Source organism: Onychomys torridus, chromosome 7 (assembly GCF_903995425.1).
Source record: "Onychomys torridus chromosome 7, mOncTor1.1, whole genome shotgun sequence".
In the NCBI taxonomy this organism is placed as follows: domain Eukaryota; kingdom Metazoa; phylum Chordata; class Mammalia; order Rodentia; family Cricetidae; genus Onychomys; species Onychomys torridus.
The window spans coordinates 65,517,728-65,536,435 of NC_050449.1; the positions used below are offsets into that span (position 1 = coordinate 65,517,728).

At 37.8% G+C, this 18,708-nt stretch overlaps 1 protein-coding gene across 8 annotated transcripts in view; it reads right to left on the reverse strand.

Annotated features, from left to right (window-relative positions):
- The window catches only part of Tcf12 (transcription factor 12), a 275,275-nt gene that overhangs the window by 87,665 nt on the left and 168,902 nt on the right, over positions 1–18,708 (reverse strand). For all 8 annotated transcript variants that reach the window (XM_036192286.1, XM_036192282.1, XM_036192284.1 and 5 more), the window contains one exon: positions 15,876–15,940. In XM_036192286.1, the coding sequence (XP_036048179.1) occupies positions 15,876–15,940 (65 nt within the window). The remainder of the gene's footprint in view (positions 1–15,875; positions 15,941–18,708) is intronic.

Here is an 18,708-nt window from a genome sequence, read left to right on the forward strand (position 1 = left end):
AAACTATAAGCACCAGGAAGTGGTGACACACACCTGTAAATTTGGCATTGGAAAGCTGAGATGGGAGGGTTATAACAAGGTAGAGGCCAGCCTGGTCTGTGGAATAAAATGTTATCTTAAAAAAAATCAAATATATTTTATGATTAAAAAACTTGAAGGACTGAGTCCTTATCATTAATTTGTTTTTTAGGAAAATAAAACTGGGAATACTAGAGTCATGTATCTCAAAATATTTCTGCTGCATATAGCCTATGAAATGTCTAATTTCATGCCTCCTTTACATTCATAAAATGGTACAGTCTTACTACATAAAGGCAAGCAGCTGTTCAAAAGGTTTGTCCTCTCAAGGAGGGAATATGTTTGAACTAAACAGAAAAACAAAGCTCTATCCTGCCAATAGTTCCATTCTCGGCACTCGAAAACCTCTTCTGCTGATGATCAAGACACAAAACTGTTCTCAGAGCAAAATTAGTAAAATGTTACAGCCATTTTTCTTTTATGATTACTTCATTTTCAGAACAAAAATCACAGTAGTTTGACTGTAGCTCCATTGAAGTTTCAGAGATGATGACAGGTGACTGACTGCAGGGTGACCAATAAGTCCTTCAAGCTGCACTCAGTGCAGACTCTGAAAGGGTGACAACTCAGGGCCAGCAGTAAGAGGCCTTTAACACACCGGTCTGTTAATTTTCCATACACGACTAAAAAACAGACTGCAATAAATTTTAACTTTGGCAAACACATTTATAAAATAATTGTTTTAGGATGCTAATATATTTACATTGAAATTTCAGGGGTACCAGCAGTTATCTATAAGCTATTGAAGAATTCTGTCCTGAGAATCTCATCAGATAGCGACATCCATGCTGGTGGTTATCATTCTGAGAACAAAGGATCATGAATGAGTAATCAATAGAACTGCAGAAAACGAGCTGTTAATTACGACCCTCAAAGTGTTTTGTCTAAGACAAGATTTCATTAAACGCTTTGTGTAACCTGCATAGCTTTAAGTCATTACCATCACTTTGGACACTGTATTAATTCAGGGTGGGAGCTGGAAAGGGAGCATGTTCAGGGATACTGTACAGAACCCGAGCTTCTCTGAATGCCTTCCTCAGTCAGTAACTAGCCACAACCACAAAGGTTTTCTAACACATTACAAATCTTATCATCTCAACATGAATTCTTAAAAATTTGATTATCATTGTCTATGCTTTTAAATATAATGCAGGTTTAAGAAGACAATGGCAGCCATCCATTACATGCATTCTACCAAAGAAATTTGCCCAATCTCTCTGGCTTTAAAAGAGAAAATGAACTACTAATATGTGACTAAGTTTTTAAAGCATGTCAACCGAATAGCTCACATTTTTAAAATGTTCTTGAAGAATCAGCAGCAAAGAGAAGTTTTATTATCTTAATAGTTAATTTTTAATGAAAACTTTCTGATTTTTTTCCCAAATTTTGCACCTACCAATGAAGTTATCAGAGTAAGAGATCTAAGTTACAGAGGAATTAAGAAAAACTTGGAGGGAGGACATGGGTATGTTGGCAAGGGCCTGCTTAGCATAAGAAAGAGAAAAAAATACTTCCAGGAAATAAAGCCACAAGAAGAAGAAGACAAGCTAAAAGTCATCTGAACAAATTAGGTAACTACAAACATTACAACTTTTAAAAAAAGGATTTTACAGGTTTGTGGAAGGCATCCCCACTTCCAAACCATCACTCCAGGGATTTCATAAAGGCAGACTCAAATTGGGTTGGTAGTGACCATAGTCCAAGTATGTTTTGTTTTGCTCTGGTGGTCCATGCTGTATCCCAGGAACTGGGGCCTCAAAGAAGAGTACTGGTTCTAGCCAACCCAGACCGAAAGAATGAGACACTCCCTCACTCCTGAACTCCTCTCAAGTAAGAAGTTTTTCTGGATATTTGAATTTAGAAACTTTCTGTCAAAAGGCCCCTGTGATGTTTTCCTACAGAGCTACCAGTATAACTTACAGGCTACCAGTATGATTTTACTGGGGTCCGAGGGGGTCGGCAAATATTAAAGAATCAACTGTAGCTAAGTAAGGTATCAACACGGGTTTTGCGACAGTGTTATGAAGGCAACCTACGGCTCTGGGAGCACAATAATTTTCTGAAACAATTTTTTCTTCAAAGCTTTCACACAAAACCAATTTTCACTCAGTATACCAAAGAGTAACACCTAGATCAATCTAGCATTACAGATAGCATGTAATAGCTAATGAACCTACACCTGGACACCTTCAAGACACTCTGGGAAATTTTATGTTTACATGAAAATACAAGATGGTATAATAAACCTTGTACCAATAACCCAATTTCAACAGTTGAGGACACAAAGTTGCTGCTTGCAATGCATCTTGACCTGCATCTTGATTGTCATTTGACTGGATTAAGAATCATCATAAAAACACATTCTTGGATGTCTCATGATAGTGTTTCTATCAGGATTAGCTGAAAAGGGAGAAACCATCTTCAATGTGCATAGCAACATTCCATGAACCAAGAATCCATGCTGAATAAAAAGGAGAAAGTAGGGGTGGAGAGATGGCTCAGAGGTTAAGAGCACTGCTTGCTTGCTTTTCCAAAGGTCCTAAGTTTAATTCCCAGCAACCACATGTTGGCTTACAACCATCTGTAATGAAATCTGATGCCCTCTTCTGGTCTGCAGGGATATATGCAGACAGAACACTGTATACATAATAAATAAATAAAACTTTTAAAAATTCTTTAAAAAAAAAAAAAAAAAAGGAGACCGTGAACTGGCAATCATCCCTTTCTTCCTTTAGGTTTCTGCTCCTATGGTATGAGAAAAGTCACTTTAAAAAATACACTATTTTGCCATTTCCAAGTGTTCAAAACTGCCAATAATCTTTTTTTTTGTTTGTTTTCTTTCTCAAGATAGGGTTTCTCTGTGTAGCCCTGGCTGTCCTGGAACTCGCTCTGTAGTTGAACTCAGAGATCTGCCTGCCTCTGCCTCCCCAGTACTGGGATTAAAGGTGTGCACCACCACGGCCTATCGACAATAATCCTTGAAACTATGATAATCTTTTATTATATTAAGCTTTACTGTGTAAAGTTTTATAGTTTTAAGGTATTTAATCTATACCCAAAAGTGCAACTGTCAATTTTTAGAGTCATTAGAAACAGTGAGTGAAGGTTTTTCACTGCAAAAATCATGCAACTCATGCAAAAATCTAACTCTCATTGGTGGGAAATTATAACTGTTTATTACTTGATAATTTAAGATTTCCCTCCCACAAAATTTGTTTTACTATGTTCTAAACTCATGACTCCTTGATTAAATTACATGGTTCAGATCTTCAAAAACTTTCTGACTTGACTACTGTGTGTTTGGGGCTCTTTCATATGCTACTTCAGGAGAACAGGGCCATAGGCAGAGGTTAAACTTTGATCTAAGAGATAGCAGTGTCTTCTCCACCCTTCCTGGCTCCACCAATCCTCCAATCACCAATCTAATAATCCACTCTCCAAAAGACAACAGTGCAGCACAGTAAATCAGAGAAGTCTAATAATATTCTGTGACGAAGCCTCCTGATTATACGGTGCCACCACCCCTTCCGACTGCAGATGCTCTTTTACCTCATGACCTAATCTTAACCTCTTCCCCCACTAGTTCTAAAGTTTAATCATGATTTTATTTCCTTCCTTTGAAACCTAGAACATGGAGTCTATTACTTCAACCATTCTCTCCTAAGCACTAACATTTATAAGTTATTTAGTCTTAGGTAGATAATACAGCTTGAGGTTTTAAGTTCCTTGGACAGAAAGCAGCATCAGCAACACTTTTTCAGAGAGTACTGCAGTGACCAAACTAAATAATGACCATAAAGTTAAAAAATAAAGACCACTATGCATCACCCACATCAACCTAACAGACCTGCAAATCTGACCACTGTATCAAATTTATTTACCTGCTGTTCTGTGATGTGAGTGGTTGACTTTCAAACCAAGCAACCACAATCTAGGGAATTCAGCTGGCATTTCTTTCCAAAAAAAAAAAAAAAAAAAAAAAGATTGTTCAATTGGGCTTTCGAGACTTTACACCTTCTTATGAAGGAATGGGAAGGGTCAAGATCCTCATCTGAGTATCCTGCAGATACTACATACTGAATGCAATTAATTCTCCCTTAACTGCATGTGGCCCAGGGATGGCACTGGAATCTACAGAATGGAGAGACAAGAAGCTCCATTTATATGGCTTTGGGGAAGCACTCATCCCTATTGGGTAAAGGTTTTCCAGCTGTGACCTGCTGAGGGGAGAAACACCACCCACATTCTTTTAAGAAAACCCTTACCAAGGAAGCCCAATGAACTCATTGGTTTCCCAGGGTGAAATTAGGCCTTAATTTTTGGAGAAAAAAATAGGCGTTGCTTGCCATCTCTCTACGAAGGAGTTTGCAAGTTAGGCAGTTAGTTTGCTGGTTACAAATATAGTAAGAATTAATTGCATGCATAATTTAGTGTCAATAATAATTTCTGGTGTCCTGCCTTAGATAAATCACCAATACCAAATAGAAAGCCTTTCCTTTGTTACTATAAGGATCACATAATTGATTTTTTAAAAACTGCAATTTTTAAATCTTGAAAGTCAGTTTTCGCACTCTACCATGGGAGCTGTTATGTCTGAACTCCTTGTTTTTGCTCTTATCAGACCTGGCATACCTTTTCCTGTCTGTGAGCAGAAGAATCCTTGATTTCCTCAATGGCAACAGGGTCCTCAGACAGGGTAGGAACCAGAACTAAGGAGTTTACATCTTTTGAATTTTGTTTGTAATGAGATACATGTACATGTTTGTATGGGGGTACAGAGAAATGCAAGTGTGCATGCAGGTGTGTACATATATGTTATGTGTCTAATCCAGACGTCAGTTGTCTTCAACAGCTCTCAACCTTACTTTTTGAGACAAGGACTTTTCATGAACCTTGGTGCTTACCTAGTGGCTAGGTACCAACTGGATAGGGTACCTGGCAAATGAACTCCAGGCAGCTGTTGTTGATCTCCCTCTCCGTAATGTGGTTATAGATACATGGTGCCATACCCCATTATTTTTGTGGTTCCTGGGGATGCAAACTCAGGTCTTTGTGCTTGTGTGGCAGGTCCTTTATTGACGGAGCCATTTCCCGAACCCCTTCCTACAGCTTTTTAGCCTGACCCTGTACACTCTTCCTCCAGGAAGGTCACACCTCATAACGCTTCCAAGCAGCACCACCACTGGGGACCAAGTTTCAAATGCCTGAGAATATGGAGACATTTCAATCAAACTACTCTAGGTTTGCTGTTATATAAGGAAAGACCGGAGTGCCCTTTAAAACCTTCATCTTTCATCCTCTTAGGAAAAGAATAGGCTAGTTAACACTGGCCACAAATGACAGGCTCGGATTGTAAGAATTATTAGAAACATATAACTGCTTGGGAAAAAAAAATTAATACTTTGTTGAAAAACTATTATCAAGAGCAGAACAGGTTCTGTAAAGAACCAGACAGAAAACGTACAAACCTAGCAGGCCAGACCATCTCTGTTACTACTACACAACTCTGACACCAAAGCAGAAAGAAGCGGAAAGATTTTACTAATCTGTAAGGAATGGAAATGGCCACTTTCCAATTAGAAAGTAGGTGGAGTTGGCCGACAGCCTGCTTTCTTAAGTCTGTTACATTCCCCTGTAAGCTGTTTTCACTTTAGGAGCAATTTTAATTCCCCAAGTTATAAATTACTAGTAGTATTGCAAAATAACTGTCATAGACTTGAAAAACAATGCTGTCTAGCAGAGGTATGAACAACCTACACCATCTTCAACACATCCCACTTCCCACACTCCCAGGTAAAATGAGCCTTTGCATTCAGTTCTGTATTTTGCTCTATGAAAATCACGGTTGGAATTCTCCTTTAAGTTAGTTCTGTAACATCATCTAAACACATTTATTTACTGATAAGGGGAAATTACTTATGACTGTAAACTATCCAGTGTCAGTGCTGAGAACTGAACCATGGTCCTCATATGCACTCCTAGCTACTAAGCCATCTCCCCCAGGATCTTGGTTTTTTCTTTTTCTTTCTTTCTTTTTTTTTTTTTTTTTAAAGACATAGTCATGGGCTGGAGAGGTGGCTCAGAGGTTAAGAGCACTGGCTGTTCTTCCAGAGGTCCTGAGTTTAATTCCCAGCAACCACATGGTGGTTTACAACCATCAGTAATGAGATCTGGTGCCGTCTTCTGGCTTGCAAGCAGACCACCATATACACAATTAATAAATATTTTTTAAAAATGAAAAAAAAAGACATAGTCATATGATGTAACTCTGACTTGCAAGAATCCCTAAGTCATCAGTGCTGGCTTCAAACACTGATCCTTCTGCCTCTGACTATCAAGTGTTGGAATTACACTGCGTGAAATTTAACCTTTTCTTTTAAAAAATTATTTGCTGATAATTTTTAAATTATTTATAACACAAGGTTAACATTATCTTTCATCTCACAGTTCTTTTATGTGTCCTGGAGCAAAGCTATTTCCAATACAGTTTCCATGTCTCTGGCCAATCTCCCACATATCCATAGCTCACTTTGCTAAGAAAAAAAAATTTTTTAATCAGGCCTCCACTTATGGCAAAATTCTTGTAGGATAAAAGATAAACTCTGGTTAGGTATGCTAGCCCTTTCCTTATCATCCAGCTATCTCACACTATTAAGTAAACATTCCATCCAAGCCAAACAAAAATGCTGTTATTGTTAGAATACACATTAAGGTAATTTTTTATGCATAACAGATTACTGATAACTTCTGTTTGGTATGATCTAAATAAAGTAGCAGAAAGACAGATGAGCAACCACCCTCACAATATTTGTTGTTTTGCTGGGTTAAAAGGAGGGAACCAGAAAACCTAGGATGCACTGGTGCTGCTTGTCTTTCCCCAGTAGGCCCCCCCCTTACTATGTCAAATTTAATCCTTCTTGTACAGCCTTTGAATTTTATACATCCTTTAAAAACTATTCCTTATATAAAAATCATGTTAATTTTTAAGTGTCAAATCATACTTGCATAATTTGAGAATTATTACAAATTATTCAATAATTTTAATTACCTTCTACACATACATAGCTTGATTTCCCCCAGCCTGTGGAGGGCAGATCTTCTAGTCTGTTGCTTGGATCAATTCTTTATTTATAAAGTAAAACAAAAACAATCTTATAATATACATGGACTTGTTTCCTCGACATTTTCCATTCAATAAAAGAACACAAGAATCATCATCTTAAAATTCTTAAAGAATTTATTAAAATTTGTAGAAATTTATAAGAGAATGACCTCAAATAAAAGTCTACCTAAAAATCAAAACAATTACTTAGGTTACTAAAATAATTTACAGCTATGAATCTGTTTCCAAGTAAAAATGATCATTTTTTGAAATTATCACAGATACAAGCCTAGAAAGGGGCTGCAAACTGCTTAATACACTGCATTTAAAACTTCAATTAGCTGCCCGGGCAATGGTGGCACATACCTATAATCCCAGCACTCAGGAGGCAGAGGCAGTCAAGGCCAGTCTGGTCTAGAGTGAGATCCAGGATAGCTGGGACTGTTACACGGAGAAACCCTGTCTCAAAACAACAACAAACCAAAGGGATAGAAAACAAAAACAAACAAACAAAAAACATTCTTGCATATTTCCTTCTTAAAATTTTGGGCAAAATACAACTGAAAATAAAGTCAATCAGTCAAGTGTTTGTAAATTCTGCTCTATTTTGCTGGGCACCTTGGCCTGGGTAATAGTTTCCAATCATGCCAGTGTCATACTGCTTAGTTACTGTAGCTTTTACTAAGTTGTGTAGTTAAGATGATAAATTCCTCAACTTTGCTCATCTCAGGAGACAGTGCTTTTGATATTCCAGGCCATTTGTATTTCCAAAGTTTTTACAGTGAGCTTATTAATTCTCATACAAAGTAATCCCTGACAGGATTGTAACTGGGGCTGCATTAAAACTTTTAGATCCATTTGGAAAGAACTTACAATATTAGAATATCACCTTCCAGTTTATAAAGATGGATAGCAGTGCAGCTATCCACTTGCTGAGATCTTAAACAGTTTGAAGAACTGGCTAGTTTTCAGTGTTGAGGTTTTACAGATTTTTTTTGGTTGTTGTTAAAATTTATTCCTTACTTATGGGGCTGGAGAGATGTCTCAGTGGTTAAGAGCACTCACTGCTCTTCCAGAGGACCAGGGTTCAATTCTCAGATTCTCAGGACCCACATGGCAGCTCACAACTGTCTGTAACTTCTGTTCCAGGGGATCTGACACCCTTATGCAGACATACATGCAGGCAAAACACCAATGCACATAAAAAACAAATAAATTATTAAAATAATTATTCCTTATCACTTTAACTTGAGGGGCCCCTGCCCATACACATTTTATGACAGTTTCTCATTCAGGCCTTTTCTGACTCCACCTCCCCAAGTTTGGGGATTACACGTATGTACCATTAACCTCAGTTCCATCTGATTATTGTTTTTCTTTTTTCTTTTCTTTCTTTTTTTGTTTTTTTAGAGACAGGGTTGGAGCCTGTCCTAGAACTTGCTCTGCAGACCAGGCTGGCCTCAGACTCACAGAGATCTGCCTGCTTCTGCCTCCCGAGTGCTGGGATTAAAGGTGTGTGTCACTACTGCCCAGCTGTTTTTGTTTTTCGATGCATACATTCTTTTTTTTTTTTTTTCCTTTTGGTTTTCAAGACAGAGTTCCTCTGTGTAGCCTTGGCTAATCCTGGAACTCACTCTGTAGACCAGGCTGGCCTCAAACTCAGATAATCCATCTGCTTCTGCCTTCCCGAGTTCTGGGATTAAAGGTGTGCACCGCCACTACCATTGGCTTCAATAAATATATATGTGCAATAAAATGTCTGGGCATTCAGTTTATTAGTTTTGATAAATACACATTAAGATATCAAGCATTCCCATTCCCTACATAGCCAAATCTTACTCCCAGAGGTAAACAGAGATTAGGTTGTCAACAGACACTTTTGCCATTTTATAGATGTTTGACCATAAAGCCATACATTATGTATTTCAAGATCTGGTCATGCTTACATGCTGTACTGAGATTCACCTGTCTTTCCACCTACATCATCAACACATTCCATTTTATTGAGCAACATTCAATAGATGAACACAGCACAAGCTGTTTATCCATTCTTTTACTGAACATCTGGGTTGCTTCCAGTTTTAAGATAATATGTATACAACTGCTATGAACTTTCTTGACATAGCTTTTTATGAACAACAATCCCATCTTCCTTGGAAAAATATTCACAAATAATATTGCTAGTTATGATATAGTTGCATATTTACCTTTGAAAAGTACTTGGTAATAGTTCTCTAAAGTTACAGTGCCACATGATAGTCCCATATTTAATGGTGTTCATGATCTTAAATTCAGTTATTTGGGTGAGTATGTAGTGGTATGCCATGATGATTTTAATTCCTATGCACCAGATACCTAATAATGTGGTGTGCACAAGCTAATCAGTCTCCTGTATATCTGCTCAAGTCCATTTATAAAATTGGGTTAACTTTTCCTATTACATTATCATGAACTATCATATACTTTTTACACAAGATCTATGTTAGATATATGTGCTACACATCTTATTTATAAATCCCAACTTAGAAGATAAAATTATAATTTTAGAAAATATGTATGATATCTTCTGCTTCTCTTTGTTTATAGAAAAAAAATAAAAACAAAAAACAAAAGCAAAAACCTCATCTAGGTAACCAAAGCTACTACGAGTTTATTAATGTACTGGGCACCTCATATCCAAGACAGTGCTTCAAAACATTCCTCTACCATCCTTTGACTCTTCCCTTCCCTGGAAGAAGTGATATGTCTTGCTTAGGGCTGAACACTCAGCAGTCAGTCTCCAAACTTTAACTAGTTAAAAGAGTTTCTACATTACCTACACCCACCACTGAAAGAAGTTTTCAAAGGAAGGCTCCTAATACCTGTGGTTACTCACATAAGATTAGGCCTGTCAATATTCGATCAAGGATGGGAAAGAACCTCACAGGGGTCTCACTCCTCTGCAAGTAGGTAGGGATAGGAAATGCCTTTCTTCACTGGGTTATCTACTTATAAGTCATCCATGCTCTAGTAAGTAACTCCTATCCATCCTCATGCAAGCAGACCTAAGTTTCTTTTTCTTTTTTGGTGGAGAGAACAGGTATTTGAATAGCAAGGGAATTTGCTAGGAAAGGGGTTCTGCAACAGAGACAGGAGAACTGGAGTGCGAGTAGGAATAAAATACATTATATATGTATGCACACACACCCCTGTAAAAGAATAAATTCAATGAGTGAAGGAGAAGGAAGAAAGGATGGCTGGAAACGGGATCTGCTAGGTTGCCCAGGGCTGGCCTCAATCTCCTGGACTCATGTGGTTCAAGAGGTAATCCTGCTTCAGGCCCCTGAGTATCTGGGACCACAGGCCTGTGCCAGTCACAGGTTCTCTTCACTTTTTCTTGTTGGTGCTCTTTTTTGGGTGAATGGGAGTTGAATACACTTTAAATTTTGGTTAATTTCAACTCATCAGTATTTCTTTTATGCTTTATGCTTTCTACTTCTTTCATAAGAATTTTTGTATGGGGTTGGAGAGATAGTTCAGAGGTTCAGAGTGCTTATATAGTTCGCAGGTTGGTCCCCAGCATCCACATCAGGTAGCTTACAACCACCTGTAACTCCAGCTCTAAGAGAATCTGATATCCTCTTCTGCCCCCCAAGGGCACTGCATATATATGGTACACATTCAGAAAAGCACACACAAATAAAAAAAAAAAAAGTTTTTGTGAAGTAATTTTTGTTTGTTCTGAGGTGGTAACATTCATGTATGTTTTCTCTTCAGATGTATCATTACTTTAGCTTTCAAATTCAAGTTTCATTTTAAACTTAAGTTTTACACAGTACAAGGGATAAAGTTCCTCTTTCCCACATTAATACAGTTACTCCAGTACCTTATACTGAAGAGATAATCTTTTATTGAATTGCTTGTATCAACGTCATATATCTGAGGGCCCTTCCTCAGCTCTCTGTTCTGTTCCTTGAGCTGTTTCCACCTACATACAAATACAAAACTGTCCTGTTGATTAGTATTACTTTGAAGTAAATAGTGATATCATGGTAAATACATCCTCCTTTTTCTAAAATAGTTTTGGCTTCTCAATCTTTTGCCTTTAATTAAAAAATTAGTTATATTTATTTATCTATTGTGTATGCATACATGAATGTATGACTGCACACAGAAGTCAGAAATCAACTTACAGGAGTCACTTCTTCCTGTCTACCTTGTGACTGAGGGCACCAAACTCAGCTTGTCAGGCTGAGGAGCTGATCTGCTTACCTGCTGAGCCATATCACTGCAATCGTCTACCTTGGAATGTTCTTGTCAATATCTATAAAAAGTCTGTTAAAACTCTGATTGGAACCACATTAAATCTATAGCCCAATTTAGGAAGAAATAAAATGTAAACAATAGTCTTCAAATTCACAAGCATGGTATCTCTGTTCAGATCTTTGATTGAGCAAGTTTTGTGGTGTACTTTCATTGTTAAAGTCTTACATGCTGTTAACCTTACACCTTGATGTTTCATGGGTTTTAAATTAATATTTGTAGGGTTTGAATGGGAAAGCCCCCACAGACTCACTCATACAAATCAATGTTTGGCCCATAGGGAGTGGCACTATTTTGAGGTGTGGCCTTGGTGGAAGTGTAGGGGCAGGCTTTGAGGTCTCATGTGCTCAAGCTATGCTCACTGTGGTACACAGTCTCCTTCTGATGCCTGTGGATCAAGATGTAGAACTCTCAGCTCCTTCTCCATCATCAGGTCTGCCTGCATGCTGTCATGCTTCCCACCACTAAACTCCTGAAACTGCAAACTACCCCCCATTAAATGTTCTCTTTTATAAGAGTTTTCTTGGTCATGGTGTCTCTTCACAGCAACAGAAACCCTAACACACTAGTATTATTTGTGTTTGTGCCTAGATGTAGTTGGCATGTGAGTACATGGAGATCAGAGAACAACCAACAGAGTTGGCTTTCTGTATGCCACCTTGTGGGATTCAGCAGGGCTATTTAACAGGTATGTTTAAATGATTTCTTGTTGGTGTCTATGTTCACGTTCTCTGTATTTTCAAACCTTTAGACTTTGTTGACACTGATTTTATGAGATGGTATATGATTCATACCTTTTGACTGTAATTAACATGTGCCCTTGAAAGAAACATTCTTCAATTGTTGGATGTAGAGGTCTGTAAGTACCAATAAGACCAAGTTGTTGAGAGTTAATTTAGCTCTATTATTAAGATTTTGAATTGTTACTGTGTCAACTACTGAAAAAAAAAGTTCTTAAAATCTTGGGTTTTTTTTTTGTTTTGTTTTAAATATGCATTGGGTATTCGTCTTCACATATGTCTGTGCACTACTTGAGTGTCTGGTGCCCACAGAGGCCAGAAGAGAGAGTTGAATGTGAGCTGTGTAGGTTGTGGGAACCAAATCAGATATATTTGGAAGAGCAGCAGACAGTGCTCTGAATGACTGACTCATCTCTCAGCACCTAGTATCTTCAAATCTTCATTTATTTCTAACCCTATACATTTTTTTTGCTTCATTTATTTTTACGTTCTCAACAGGTGTGCACACCTCTGTCACTTCCATTCAATACGAATGCCTATATAAGCAGTAAAGATTTAAGTGAGTTTGTAAAGTTCTTGTTTTTAGGAGCTGAATAATGACTTAAATAAAAACCTTACACTTCTGGAGAAAAAAACTAACACTGCTATCTTTTAAGGTTCTGAAAATTTTATTTAACTTGTGTAAACAAATATTTGTATAAGTAGCATAAGAAAAATTATCATAATGAAAGAATGTTCATGTCACTAAGTAGTTTAAAAGGTACTGTGTCTGTTATTAATTAAAAATGGCATAGACTTTGTGCTGCATCAATTAAAAACTCAATTGCACAATGATCAGTGCTTCCAGTAAAACTATTGTACCTCTTCCATTTAATGGCCAATCAGTTTTGAGATAGAAGGTAATATGAGAAGACTCATATTACCTGCTACTGAAGAAAAAAAGTAAAGGTAGCATTTGGATATAATTTTGTAGTCACCATTTACATTATATTCTCTTGTATTTTTATCATTTGTGAATATATATATATCCAATAAAACACACATTATCTGGAATATAGGTTTTTCTTTGAAAAAGAGTTAATATGCTTTTCTTCTTGTTCATCACCACTACCATCATCACTATTGTAAGATAGGATCTTGAACTGTAGCCCAGGTAGTCTTAGAACTTGAGGCCCTTCCTGCTTCAGCACCCTGGAGTGCTAAAACTACAAGGGGCAGCACAATGCCCATACCTTTAATTTTTCTAACTCTTGAATTTCCCAAGCTTATGCTCAGGACGCAAATCAGTTGGTGGTATCCACCATAATTTCTCCAAACAGTTGCAGCATGGTAAGAGCTAAGGAGTAGTAATAATTAGCAGAACCACTGTTCTTTTCACAGCAATGAACCCCTTTTTACTGGTGTCAAGAACCCCTTTGTCTTCACTGATGCTGCTGGTCCTGGTTGTAATAAAACTTTTCATTGCTTTGCTATACTATGGAGTTCTCTAGGGCTGTTGATTGCTTGGGCTGTGAATTTTTTTTTGGAAATTTATCTTTCTCATATGTGCATTTGTTTAAAAAAGAAACCAGATTGTTGTTTTTTCTTTTATCTATCTATCTCTCTATCTACCTACCTACCTATCCATCTATTTATGTGTGCACTGGTGGTTTTGCCTGATTGTATGTCTGTGAGAGGGTGTCAGATCTGGAACTGGAGCTACAGACAGTGGTGAGCTGCCATGTGGGTGCTGGGAATACAACCTGAGTCCTCTGGAAGAGCAGCCAGTGCTCTTAACTGCTGAGCCATCTCTCCAGCCCCCCCGCTATGTATATCTTTAAGTTTTGTGTTTTGTTACTGTACCTTCTGTAAGTTTGTTGCTTTCTTTGCCATGGGACTTCTTGATATCTACAATGTTCATGAACAGCTGACAAACAGGTCCTTTTAATACTCATGTGAATTCCAGCCTCCAAGGATTCATGATAAATAGCTAAGCTTAGTCCCCTTGCCAAACAAAAACATTAAAAGTGAAGGACACTGAAGCATAAACTAAAAATGTGAGAGGCTCTTACTGAAGTAGAGTCACATAACAGTTAAAAACCTGGTGGTGGTGGTGATGCACGCCTTTACTCCCAGTGCTTAGGAGGCAGAGGCAGGTGGATCTCTGTGAGTTTGAGGCCAGCTGCAGGATAGCCTGAGTTAACACTTCTGAGAAATCCTGTCTCCAAAAGACAAAACAAAAAACAAAACAAAACAAAAAAGAAAAAAAAAAGCCGCAAAACAAACACTTCAAGTACCAGTATAGTTTACTACTTTTGCTGTGTATAAAGCCATGCAATAACTACCCCTGGAAGATGTGTTCTTTCAGGTCTGCATGATGGGCTGCTGAGAGGATTCAATGTGTGCATTTTAAAGCACTGCAAATCTTAGCAATGTCAGAATATAAGTTTCCCTCTTTATCAAGTTAGGAACTTCAACATTTTCTCTTAAATAAAGAATTTCAGGGTTTCTTTTGGTATATCTCAAGTGACAGTCTCAGTATTCTTGCACGTTGGGGATTATTGCTAAAGTAAGGGATTCTTGAAACAAACATTATGATACTACAATAGTCAATTTGAGAACCAAGACTAAATGACTAATGGGGGTGGGGAGGATGGATACCTTAGACAAAGGAGTGACTCACCTTCCAGATGGACATCACATGACTCAGAATGTTATGTGATCTAAAATTGACCAAAGGTTTGATTCTGAACATTTTCATTTCATAGTTTGAAAGCAAAGGCAGCTGCATGAATTAAACCCAGAGAGAACGGGGAGTTTTACTCACTTCAAAGACAGGCCTTTCTTTGTAGCCTACGCTAGCTCAAACTCAGCAATCCTCATTCCTCAGCCTCTCAAGTTCTGGGACTACAGGTGTGGGGCTGCCATGTCTGACTCATGAGGCATATGTTGATCTGCTGCATTTAACAATTCACATTCTGTGACTATCACTGCTTGTTGTATTTGCCAGTAATTATGAGGATGTACATATTAACTGGAGTGGTATTATTAGTACGACAGTTAAGACGACTAGATACCCATGTCTTAGATTAGATCAAAACCCACGAAGATTGCCTTTCTATTTTGTTGGAGGGCTTGATTCCGAGGGAAATCTGAAGGTAGGTAAGATTTCAGAATCCCATGAGAGAACAATGGAAAAGATAGCCACCAGCAAAAATACAGCGTGTGAGGAACCTGAAAAGGTAGAGCAGGGTCCCAGGTCAAAGCCAGCTGAGGCCTGGACACTTGGTGAGCAGTACGACAGCAAGGACAGCACAGCCACCAGTGCAGCACACGCAAACTGCATGTGTTCGTCACATGCTCTTCAATGCATGTACCAATAATTTGCTTTTCCTATGGGGAATTCTGGGGGGAAAATCATTTCCAGAAGTGAGATGCATTTTAGAAAGCAGTAGAAACTTTGTCTACTTTGTCTCTAATTAAAAAGAAGAAAAATCTGAATTGGGGAAGGGGAACCATTTCAAGAGGGGGGCAATGGAAAAAGAAGATATGTTGAGCTGCTAAAAACAAAACAACCTTATCACATGAAGTCATAAAATTATATGAATACACAATGGTGAAATTATGTGGATAAATTTCTATCTTTACACAAGTGTAAGTCTTACAAAACTTACCTGACAGCCTGATAGTCCGGAATCTCTGCTGTATAGGGAAAATGAGCCTCTTTCTGATGTTTTTCCTATAAAACCAAAACAAAACAAAAAAAAAAAAACCACAACTTTGTATTAAAAGCTTCATTGGTGGACAATAAGCTCAGCTGCAAAACTGTTCATTCTAGTCTCAGAGTAAATACTTGACCACCAATGTGAGATCACTGAAAATACTGTCCAAAGAATGAAGAATTGAGACCTAAATAGTAAACAACACGACTCACAGAGGATATTCATACATATTTGCTTAAACTGGACATTTTTCTTTCTCTCAAAAATGAAAACAGTACAGATAAAGCTGAATGAACATCCATGCATGCAGTTTAACTAAAAGCTGTTGTGAGTCTCTTGTATAGTTTGTGAATGATGTACATTTATGCGCTCAAACAATACACATAACGATTTGAAAACACTGAAGAAAACAGAATTATGTGGTGCACACCTTTTTGAAATTTGCATTTTCATATAATATTCTATTTTTGAGATAAACTGATATAGATACTAGTTCACTGATTTCTATTGGTATCTCCTTATGTACATAAAAGCACAGCTTATCTACTTTCCTGCTGAAAAAGTTTCCAATTTTGTGGGTAGAGAGCCATGAACAAATACTCTTTGCATGTCTTACTATGAAGCCTTTTCCAGGGTGCACACATGGCAGAAGTGCAGTTACAGGTCACACTTGTTCCAAAGGCACTGCCTTATTCCTCGACACCCTCTCTGGTAGTACAAACGCTTCTTCAGAATTCCTTTTGGGACACATTCACAGTTCTGGCAGTTCTCGAGGGAACAGACAGTGGACACCTCATAGCACCAACAACTGACAGCAGCAATTTTTATGTCTATGTGTGCAAATCACTTGAGTGCATATGTGTGCTTGTGCTTATAGTATATACATGAGGGCACCTATGTGTGTGGGTGTCAGTACAAGTAAGTGTGTTGACCAAAGGTCAATGTCAGATATCATCTGTTCTCCAGCTTACTTTCTGAAAGTCTCCCCTTTCTGATTTGTATAAGCTAGCTGTCCAATGACCCTAGATGCTCCTATATCCTACTCCACACCTACTGCATTATAGGCCAGCTTTGATGTGGGTGCTGGGGATAGAATACACAGACATCTCACCCACTGACCATCTTCTCTCCAGCCATTGTACTAATTTGTAAAAAGAGTATTCATTCAGACTACATTTCTCTTCTTTAAAACATCTTCCATTTCATTTCATTTTATGTATTTTATGAATATTTTGCCTACATGTATGTCTGTGTACCACATGAGAGCCTGGTGACCACAGAGGCCAGAAGAGGGCATTGCATTCCCAGGAACTGGAGTTAACTGATAATTGTCAGACTCTACAGGGTCACTTCGAATCAAATCCTGGTCCTCTGGAAGGGCAGCCATGCACTTAAGCTCTGGCTCATCTCTCTAGTACCTACTCACTTGTTTTTAATAGTTTAAGTATATTCAGTAAAACAAACTTGCAAATACAATATAGTTCATTATGTTATACTGCTTAAGACTTCAGTATAGTAATAAATCAAAGTTCAAGTATTTAATTTTTAAATCTTTGCCTATAAATATTCCATATTGATGACAATATGAAAAATGGACGAAAAACAATGCCAAGATGTTTTCCTCCATTTCAAAGTAAAAAGTCACCATGTAATCAAATATGATGAGAATTTACCCTAACAATTTAGAGATTATGTGAACTTTACTATAAATACATGCTATACAACTCAGTTATTAGCTTGCGGCTGAATAAAATGGACATTTTTTAATTTTAAAAGTTTACATAGAGATCATATATACAAGTTGTCCAAGTTGGACAACTCTAAACCTACCATCTACTAACACTGTAGATACACAGGAGTCTAAGTCTAGTTATTACCAAAGTGCCAAGGATAGTATCTCTGAGCCTTTTGGCTACTGGGATACAGTACATATTTCTGATGAAGTTGAGGCAACACACAAAAACATAAACTTAGAATGGAAAAGGTCTGATAATAAATGTGGTCTATGTACTTCATATTCTCATCCTTTGTCTTCTTTTTTTCCTTTTCTTTTTTGAGATGGAGTTTTACTGAAGAGCCCAGGCTGGCCTCCAGATCATGGCAATCCTTCTGGCTCAGTCTCCCAATCATGCCTTGACTACAGGCATGTACCATGACTCACAGTTCCATTCTCTGGGGAGCAGTGTGGGGGTTCCTCTCTGTGTAGTCCTGGCTCTTCTGGAGCTCACTGGCTAGCTTCAAACTCAGAGATCCTTCTGCCTCTGCTTCTTGAGTGCTGGGATTAAAGGTGTGCACCACCACACCCAGCTATAGCTCCATTATTACCATATTCTTTTCACATAAAGAATTTTAATTTGTAAAATCTGCATATAAAGTTAATGGACTAGAAACCCTTCCTGAAGCAAGAGGATGGTAGACATAGAAAGGAAATACTAACAAAGAAGGACCTGTAGAGTTCAGTGCGGAAAAAAATAAAAGATAGTTCACACCTACATTTACAGGCTTTTTTTTTTTTTTTTTTAAATAAACAGGGTAAGATAGTTTGTGAGATATTAAAAATCTTTCATAGTTCTTCTAAGAAGTGGTTGTCACTGTAAACAACTTGGACCTCATATACTTGGCAAGAAAGAATTGGGAAACTATGTTAGCACTGTAAACAGACACTACCCCTATGCAGATAGTCACTTAATACAGTATAGTATCAACTTCACTGCCGAAATACTCACCAAGCCCTTTCTATCCTAGAAATTCCTCATCTTCAAACGTTAGTACTCAGTAGACAAAG